This window comes from Fukomys damarensis, unplaced genomic scaffold (genome assembly GCF_012274545.1).
Source record: "Fukomys damarensis isolate Sample0158 unplaced genomic scaffold, DMR_v1.0_HiC HiC_scaffold_34, whole genome shotgun sequence".
Taxonomy (NCBI): domain Eukaryota; kingdom Metazoa; phylum Chordata; class Mammalia; order Rodentia; family Bathyergidae; genus Fukomys; species Fukomys damarensis.
This window is the reverse complement of record NW_022900946.1, coordinates 21,764,771-21,774,493: the sequence shown is the minus strand read 5'-3', so window position 1 is coordinate 21,774,493 and position 9,723 is coordinate 21,764,771. Positions and strand designations below refer to the sequence as shown.

General features: G+C 53.7%; 1 protein-coding gene across 1 annotated transcript in view; it reads right to left on the bottom strand.

Moving 5' to 3' along the window:
• Nucleotides 1-9,723, bottom strand: part of Unkl (unk like zinc finger) — a 37,513-nt gene that overhangs the window by 5,539 nt on the left and 22,251 nt on the right. The window contains exons 10-11 of the mRNA XM_010620785.3: nt 8,077-8,254; nt 482-565 (exon numbers count right to left, since the gene is read on the bottom strand). Coding sequence (XP_010619087.1) covers nt 482-565; nt 8,077-8,254 — 262 coding nt within the window. The remainder of the gene's footprint in view (nt 1-481; nt 566-8,076; nt 8,255-9,723) is intronic.

Below are 9,723 nucleotides of genomic sequence, written 5' to 3'. Positions count from 1 at the left end.
CGGGGACACCCGGGCCTCAGCACACGGGGTCTGCGGCTGAAGCAGGTGAATGCCGGGGGCCAGACAAGTCAAAGGGGACCTGAGCAAGACGCATCTCAGCAGGGATCTCGGCCCAGGCCAGACACCCGCCAGCACGGTGTGCCCAGGATGTGCAGGGCCCCTAAGATAGCTTCTTTGAAAATTGGGGGACGATGAACTTTGAAAATGAAAAACATGACTTATTATAGAACACTTAACACTTCTACCCTCACAGGCCGCAGCAGTTCAAATGTAATTTTCCCTGTTTCCTGAGGAAGGCCCTACCTTCCCCTGCAGGGGCCACTTGGCTAAGATGGAAGTAAAGTGAGGAGGCAGCAGGAAACTGACCCACACAGGTGGCAGAAGTGGGAAGGAGATGCGGAGAGTAGGGTGCAGCTGGGGCCTCCCACCCATGAGGGCCCGTTCAGCTCATGGGACAAGGAGCAGCTGGCTCAGCACTCACCTGTTAGCCCGAGGTCATGGTCTTCCAGGTCTTTATCCAGGGACGCAATGTTGATATCACTGAGACGAAGGTCCAGGGCAGAACCTGTAAGACCAAACCTCAGCTTACCCACACAGGGCCTCTGCTGACGGAATCCTGAAGCCAGCTGGAAGTGAGGCCTAGAACTCAAGCATATGTGGCTGTTAGGGTCTGGGAACAAGCGTTGCTATCTCCCTGGCTGGGTCCTCACGTGCCTACACAGCTAGCCAGGCTCCCGCCTCTTGCAAAGCAAGGGCATTTTTTCCCTGCCGCCTTCTGGCAGTCCCAGCAGCACCACCCCATTTCCAGAGGTTCTGCTGCTTGTTTGGCTTCCAGTTGTTTGTTAAAACATGGCCTGGAAGGGGTGGGGGGCTGGGAGTGTAGATCAAAGGTATAGTGGTTGCCTAGCATGCATGAGGGCTCGGTTCAATCCCTAGTGCCACACCAAAATAAAACTACTTCACCAAGTAAACACATCCAGCTGTTAAAAATTTCCAAGGCAAGGGATTTCAATTAACAAGTGGTTGCAAAATCCAACACTGCTGGCTGGACAGGACCCTGGACCTCCTTGCACAGCATACATGGAGCCAACTCCACCAAAGGGTAGACACACATCCTGTTCTCTTTCAGGAGCCCCCAAACAAGGATGTTACCACACTGTGGGGAAACTGGTGCTTGTAAGCCCACCTGTTAAATGGACAGAGGCACTGAATGATGCCAGGGTCCCTCCAGGACAAGCTCATTTCCCAAACTTGTCACGAATCCCGCCCTCAGAACAAGTGGCTGCCGACCCAAGGAGGTGTCTTCACCTGACATCCTCTTTGAGAACCCTGACCCTCCAAAGCTACCTGCCCTGCACCAGACCACTGCCCTCCCTGCAACAAGCAGGGACTCTGAGGCCTCCTCCTGGGATCCAGAAGCTCCCAGGAGGCTGAGAACAGCCAGCCGTTGGGGCTCTTCTCAAACATCCATGGCCACAGCATGGTATGCCGTTCAGGGAAGGTGCAACCAGAAGCGGTGGGCCTCAAGCATGACAACACACTGCCACATGAGGAGGACCACAGATAGGACCAATCACCTTCCCAACAGTCCTGGCCAAGTCTATGGGCAGTACCTTCCCTGGCCTACTAGGGTCCTGGTTTCTGTGTGTCCCACGTGGTCCCTGCTGTCATCTTCTGTTGGCTGTGTCCCCTCCAGCCCTCACACCAAGAAGCCACAAGCTCCTCTGCCTATTCCTCCAACTATGCTCCCTCCCACCCTAGCCTAGGAAAAGATATGGTCCATGGTACAGTGACGAATCCCAGAGTCCCTGGTCACCTGCCTATGCAAGTCAGCACATGGCTCCTGTCCACCTTTCCTGCCGCCTAGCAGGGTCCTCAAGTCCCCTATCACATGCCAAAGTGCCAACACTCACAGTAAGCTCACTCAGAGGAGGGAAGGAGGCAGCGCAGCCACGGCCACCCATCCGAGTCTTACCCTGACCCACCGGGTAAGGCTCCCCAAGAAGCATATCTACCCATCAAGAGACAGCAGCACATTGGGGTGATGCCTGTTCATGGCACAGGTCATGCCAAGTGACCGCGTAAAGGTGAGGATTTAGCAGTGAAGACAGTGAAATGGATCAGTTAGGCGTGGGACTATCAGAAAGGCTGGAGTCGATACAGCCAGGTAGAGGGTGTGGTACTGTGTATGCTCTGAGTTTGGCCAGGACAGACAACAACATGACAGCTGATGGAAGAGATAGGTATGAAAGAAAGGAGACAGAGCCACCTCCCTTGGGGAGACGCAGCCACTGGGCACCAAATGCAGAAGTCACGGCTGACAAGTAGGGCTGACTGAGGGCAGCTCCAGGTGACCGAGAACCTGCTGACACAGCTCGTGCCCCTAGGTGACTCCCCATGGTGGGCAGTCCTCTCCACTGTGCTCTTGGGTCTTTCCCACGGCAAGTGCCCCCCCCCATTTAGCTGCCTCCTCACAGGGCTACGGAGTTGCAAACCTGCAGCTAAGAACATGCACACTAGGTGGCTTCAGATCACAGAAACTCAGCCTCCTGGTCTAACACTAAGGTGTATGCAAGGCAGTGCTCCCTCTAGAATCTCCAGGGGAGGGTCTTGGAGCTCCTGGACTTGGTCAAATCACTGTAATCTCTGCTTCCATTGTCACAGGCCTGTCCTATGTCTATGTTCACTTTGGTACCGGAGATCGAATTCAGGCCCTTCCTTGTGCTTGTGAGGCAGTGAGGCAGGCACTGGAACCACTGAGCTAAATCCCTGCCCGCCTCCCTTTTTTTTGACATGAGGATCCAAGGAAGGCAGTGGCACCACCAAGCTAAATTCCCAGCCATCTTGCCAAGTTGCTAAATTGCCCAGGCAGGGCTTAAACTTGCCCAGTTCCCCAGAGTGCTGGGACTACAGGTTTGTACCACCATGCCCAGCTACATTTCTCCTTTTTATAGGCAAAGATCACTGGCTCCAGGATTACTGACCTCATCGTAACTTAAAGAGCACTCAGAGAGCCCCATCTATTTCCAAATAAGCCCTTGTTCACAGGGACTGGGACTCAGATATATCTTTTAGGGGAATGTAATCCAACCCTCAACGTGGCGTCCACCTGGAGACACTCCTCCACATCCTTTCCTACTGACCATGGCCTCCACCTACATCTGCCCTTCTGTCCCCTGCTGTGAGCCAGTGTAGGACTGAGCACCCACACCCAATGCCTTTACTGCATCTCCTCAGCTGGACCCTCCAATTTCCTTTAGCATCTCTGCCGCCCCCCATTTCTGCCCAGCCTCCCACTCTCATCCCTGAAGCCTCAGTTTCTTCTCTGGCCTCCTCTGGTATCATCTTTTTTGTGGTTGCTGTTTTGTTTTCTTCAAGATGGGCTCTCATTATTACAGCCCAAGGTGGTCTCAAACTCATAATTCTCCTGCCTCAGCCTTCTCAGTGCTGGGACTACAGCCTGACACCACAGTCAGCTCGGGCTCATTCTCGACACTTCTACCTGGCCTTTCCCTCCAGCCCTGCCTCTAGGCCCTTTGTATGCCCATCCTGCCCTCCTCAGAGCCTGGCAGCTTCTTCTGAGACCCAACCCATCCCTGATACAGTGGCTTCTACAGCCCAGGATGATGCTGTGGAAGCCCCCAGCAAGAGCCACATCCTCCCTATCAGGGAGAGTCTGCAGTACAGGGCTGCACACGACCTAAACAACTCTTCCCTTGACCCACACAGCTAAGGCCTAAGCCAGCTTTCGTTGCATCTGTGCAGCTACCCAAGAGCCTACAGCCAGGAGGAGTGACTTTTCTATGACAACTGAGTTACATTCAAGAGTTCCCATCCTAGAAATTACAGGGTCATGTTGCTGATCAGGTCAGGCTACCCAGAGCCCTCCCCTGATCCAGACACCTTCCACCCAGCACTGCTGAGGGAGGTACAGCTCTCTCTCCTCAAGACTGTCTCATATCCCTGGTCTGTTCAGCCTCCTAGACTGTGGGTCGGCCTATGGGGTACAAAATGTACCTGGAAAGTGCCAGCTAAAGTGGGCAGGCTAAGGCTAAGCCCCAACCCACTTCCTGTACCTCAGATCTGGCCTGGAGCATCCGAGTTTCCATCCCGGCCATGCTGCTCAGCCAGACTTTCACCCTGGACTTAGCCCTCCACACCCGTTGCTCACAGTATCCTACCCCTGGTGGAGCCTTCTGAAAGAACAAGAAATACCTTCTGAAGAACAGAAGCACAAAGGAATGAACACGAGTAAGCTTTCTTCTGGCAAGTGGTTTAATCTGGCGGGGCTGTGACTCAGCAGAGTTGCTTACAGGTGTAAAGGCCTCCAGAACATTCAGCTTGCAACAGACCAGCCAGACCTAATTCAGCCACAGTGCAACCAGCCTCAGCTGCAGCCTAACTTGGAATGAGTCATCCCACTCCCAGCCTGACCTCAGAGCCTCAAGCCTGGGAAAGGCAAGAAGGGGAACTGGGGACCTCAAGGGGTCCCTCCCCAAGTTCTGGCCTGGCCCTGGTCCCTCTTCTCATCCCATCTCCTCTCCTCCCACCTCACACCAAGATCAAATCCAGATCATCTGAAATGTGGTTGGAGTAAGAAGCCACTGCTAACAAGCTGGAGATCTAGGTGAAACTAATTAGGTCAATTATACGTGATGTTGTATCAATCTCCCTGACCCAGGACCAACGAGGTCACAGAAATCAACAAAACTGCTGAGGAACAGGCCTGGCCCAGCTGGCTCCAGCAGTGACACTGCACATTCACAAGGCACACTGCAATTCCCTGCAGTCAGAGACACACGGGGCCAAGCTGCCCGGATTCTCCGGCCTTAACCCTATAAGCAGGACAGGGGCCCTTTCAGGGGCCAGGCTGCTCCCCCTGGTTAAGAGGAGGTGGCTACAGGAGGAGGGACACTCAGCACCCACTTACCTGCTCAGCTTCGCAGGGCAAGTGCACAGGGGAGAGGAGATGAGGCTGGGTGGGGCCACCCCGAGGATTCAGGGCCCTGTAGAACTGTCCCTTACTAGCGCACCCCAATAGACGGTTCTCAAGAAAGGATCCATGAAGTCATCTCCATTCCACGTGAAACCTCAGCTCACACCTGGCTCGGGGATGTGGACTCTAAGAGGTCCATCTAGGGGCAGATGTACCTAAGGGGCCAGCGCCCCAGGAGAGGGGCCCCTCCAACGCTTGGAGTAAGCACGGCGCCGCCGGTGCCCGGCTTACGAGGCCCAGGGCCTCACACATGCTGACTCGGCGCTGACTCACGGTCAAGGTCGCCGTCGCAGCCGCTGCCGCAGCCAATTCAAAGCACGCCGCGGCCCCATACACGGGACAAGACCCCGCCCACCCCGTGACACAGCCGCCGGCCCCGCCCCGCGGAGCCTGAAAAGCCGGAGAGGCGGGAGCACGCAGGCCCCGAAGGACTTGTCCCTCAGACCCGCCCCGCCCGCTAGGGGCGGAGCCTTTTCGGAGCCCCTGATCTTTCGCGCCTTCTCGGCCGAGGCGAAAGGGTTACCCCTCCAACTGAGCTCCGTGCCCCCGCCAAGTTATTTCAATCCAGGCCCTTCATGCCAAGCAGACAGCGAAGGAAAGCCAAATCGGTCAAATGGCTGAAAGAGGTACGCTGAACCCTGAAATACTGAACTAGTGCGGAACAGCCCGTTGTTCCATAATTGGCTCATCTTTCATCACGTAGCCAATCACTGTGCATAAGGAAATACATAACCAGCCCACACCACCCTCTGAAACAGCTAATAAAACGTGAACAGCCAGGCCTGTAATTCGAGCACTTTGGGAGGCTGAGGCAGGATAACTGTCTCAAAACTTTAAAAAAAGAAAGTACTGAGGATGTAGCTTCGTACAAAGGCCTTGGGTTCAATCCACCATGCGGGGGGCGGGGGAGTAAGCACAGGGAACCACAGGGCCACAGGGAAGGTTTGGGGTGGAGGTACACACTCTGGCTCAGACTGGCAGTGGGTTTGTGGGCAGCAACCACTAAAATACTGTGTGCAAACAAAGGCAATGCTGACCCTGAAAAAGCATCCTGCATCTCCTTATCTATAGGTAGCTGGTTCAGGAAATACTTGTGCCAATGGAAGAATGTGCTACAGAACGTCTGGGGCTGGGTATGGTGGCACATACCTATAATCCCAGCACTCAGGAGGCTGAGACAGGAGGCCGAGTTCAAGACCAGCCTGGACTACATAGTGAGACCCTGTCTCAAAAAACTTAAAAGAAAAAAAAAAAAAAAGATACAGTCACTACACGAAACTAGAACTGCAGCCAGGCCTGTTTAGAGTAATTCCAGATCCTACCACCTTGCTATATGGTGCCTCAGGGTTGGCAAGGACCACCTTTGTCCCTGGACCCCACAGCAGGAAGGTGGTGGTCTCCTCAGAGACACCTGCTGCCCCATGGCCTTGTGAGGCTGGGAGGAGCACTGAATTATAAAGGGTTCTCTAGCAGACAGGACAGAACCACAGTGGGGCCCACATAAGCATACCAGAGCTGAGGGGGCGACTTGAAGCCACAGGAGGTGGATTGGAAAAGTGACCCTTGCAAGGGTGGGAAGAAAGAGAATCTACCCAAATAAATACAGGGCAGAAGCTGGACATACAGCTCAGAGCTCAAACGCTTACCCGGCCTGGGTGAGATCCTGGGTTAAATTCTTAGTAATAAATAAATGAATAAACCATTTTTTAAAATGTAGGGTAGAAGACCCAGCCACATCAAACATGCCAAAGGCTATAGCTATTCCAAGAAAAGACAGCAAGACAATAGTCATGTGTGCACAGCCATGAGGACCTGAGGACTGAGGCTGTAGAGCCTCAGCAGTACACCTTGCTAGCTCCCGACTTCCCTCGTGCGCAGGACAGGGAACAAGAGTGTCTCTTATGTCCTCTTGAGGTACAGAGCTTGTGTACCTGACTGGCATGTGGGAAAACTGAGGGCAGCACATCTAACCTGCGTCCCAGTGAGTTGTTGAGAAGCCTGTGAGGCTGTGTTTACAGCACTCTCGTGGGACAGTAAACGTCACACCTGTTCCCTCACAGGGCTGGCCACCTGACTGGTTCACGCATCGACACGGATCACTGACACCAGCACTTACAGCCTACACTCACTTCGTCCCCAGATGGCATGTGTTACGCCACGCTCCAGACTCCATATCCCCACCCCACACTGCGCCCCTCTCCGACCCTGCAGGAATGGATGTATGAAGCGAAGGCTATGTGCCAGGACCCAACAGGCCAGGACCATGCCAGAGCCGACTAACAACAAAGGACTCTGGAAGTCACCACAACACCTGCCTTCTCTGTGTCCCTCCTTGTCAGAACAAAGAATATGCTGGAGTCAGCTGGGTGCTGGTCACCACGAATACAGGATCTCAAAGCGTCCTCATCTACCACTCACAAAAGCCTTCACGTGGTCCTGTGATCCCAGCTACTCAGAAGGCTAAAGCAAAATGATGTCAAGTTCAAGGCCAGTTTAAGCAACTTGTCTCAAAATTTACAAAGTGCTGGGGGTGGAGCCTACCTTGTACAAGCCCCTGGATTCCAATCCCAGTGCTGCAAAGAAAAAGAAAAGGCCTCTCCAGGTGGGGTGGGTGCCTATCCACCCACACCTGGGTTCTGCACACCCCCTGTGCCACCTGACTTTCACAGGGCTCCTGCACAGTCCGGCTCCCAGCATATCTCAGCCGTCGTCCTGCCCTCCAGCCCTCAACGACTCTGGGCAGCTGAAGAACCCTGAAGCCTATCGCCAGGAGCAGTGACAGTTGTGTCTGCTGGCTCCAGGGCTCACCCCGCCCCCTCCCTTAATTTTCATTCTCATTATCTCCCCCCATTCTGTAATGGCCACTGGGCAGAAGGCACTGCCCTCTGTGATTCTAGGGTAGCCAAGGTGGCTGAGATCCTTGCTCCCTTGTGCCCACCATACCCAGGGCCAGAGTATGACACAACCAGAGTGGCAAGAGGGCCACCAAAACCACGTATCTGGCAAGCGTTCTTGAACTCTCCTGCATAACTGCAGGTGCAGTGGTGGCCAGCAGCAGGAAAGAGCAAGGTAGGACTCACCTAGGACAGCCTCCACGGTGTTGCCAGCTGGGTCCGGCATGGGGCCACGGGCGGGGAGGGCAGGCAGAGCGGTTGGGGAGGAGCTACCTGAGCCAGTGCTGGACGCCAGGCTGGATGCCACACTGGAACTTATGCTGGGGGCCAATGGATGAACCACTGAGAACACAGCGAGATGGTTCTGTTCAAAAACATACAAACAACGTGAGCGAGGGCTCTGCTCTGAGGACAGCAGCCTCACGTCAGCACAGCCTTCTGGTACTGCAAGGCAACATGAACTGTGCACTGAAGCGTGCTGGCCGTGACAGACTGTCCTCGCCACCTTACTGCAGGCAGGAGAATGTTTTCTGGACAATGTCTACTGAGTTTCTCAAATCAATCCGGCAGGGGCAGAAATGGGTCAGGCCGAATACCAGCATCTTTCTGAGCCTGTCCAGGTGTCCTGGGGGTTGAGTGGAAGGCCATGAACACTACTTCCTATGCTTCCTCTTTTTTTTTTTTTTTTTTTTTTTTTTTTTTTGGTATCAGGGATCAAACTCAAGACCTTGCGCTTTGGAGGCAGATGCGGTGCCACTGACCTATATTCCCAGCCCCTATGCCTCCTTTCTTATGTCTTTCTTTCTTTCATTTAATTTAGGTTTTTTGAGGCAGGGTCTCACTATGTAGTTGCAACTGACCTGGAACTATGTAGCCCAAGCTGGTCTCGAACAAACAGCAATCCTCCTGCCTCAGCCTCCATGCCTGGCTTTGTTTTGTTTTTCTTGACAGGATCTCACTATGGAGATCAGGCTGGCCTTGAACTCATTACGTAGCTCAGGTTGGCTGAGTGCTGGGATTACAGGTGTGTGCCACCACCCCACCCCTGGGCCTTCCTATGCGTCCTTACCCATCAAAGAAAGTACAAAGTGGAGCAATTCCTATCATGTCCATTTTTTATATAACAAATAAAAAGCAGTGATACAATACCAAGTACCCGTAACATGGAAGTCACGGTCTAAGAGAAAAACAAAAATGAACCACAAAGTGGTGGGAAGCCATATCCCCCACGGCAGCTGAGCAAGGAAACGCTAACCGCAAGGGCCCATCAAGTTGATAGTCACAGCCGCATCAGAGTGAGTTTCACACGGACATCTTTGCAACCGAAATGGTTCAATGTTCAGCTTTGCTTCAAAATGTAGGAAATACCCTCAGGCAGTGGGTGGAGAGATGCAACGAGGTGGATCACAAAGTGGGTGGCTTCACTACTTTGAGTTAAAAAATAACTGCTCAGAATGTTAAAAACTCAACGTAGATCTCACAAAGGACAGAGTCTAGCACAGAGTCACTTCCCTCAGACACATCCTTGGCCCCAGGCTTCCGACCCAGAGCAGAGGGCCTTGGAGATGGGTGCTGAGAGAAATGATCTCAAACTGCACACCTGGGGCTGGGGGCTGCCACCCGGCACACCCGGAAGGTTTGGGATGGGGCCTAGCTACTCCACCACTTGCTGCTAAGCCAGGGAACCACTTTCTTCCCGGCCCTGGGTGAAGCCACCACTGGGTACCCTGTTCTTCCCAAGCAGACACCCACAGCACACCTACGATCTCAGCTTGGTGAAGGGATGCTAGAAATCTCAAGTTCTAGAGAAAGAAATACAATGTGGGCCTCACC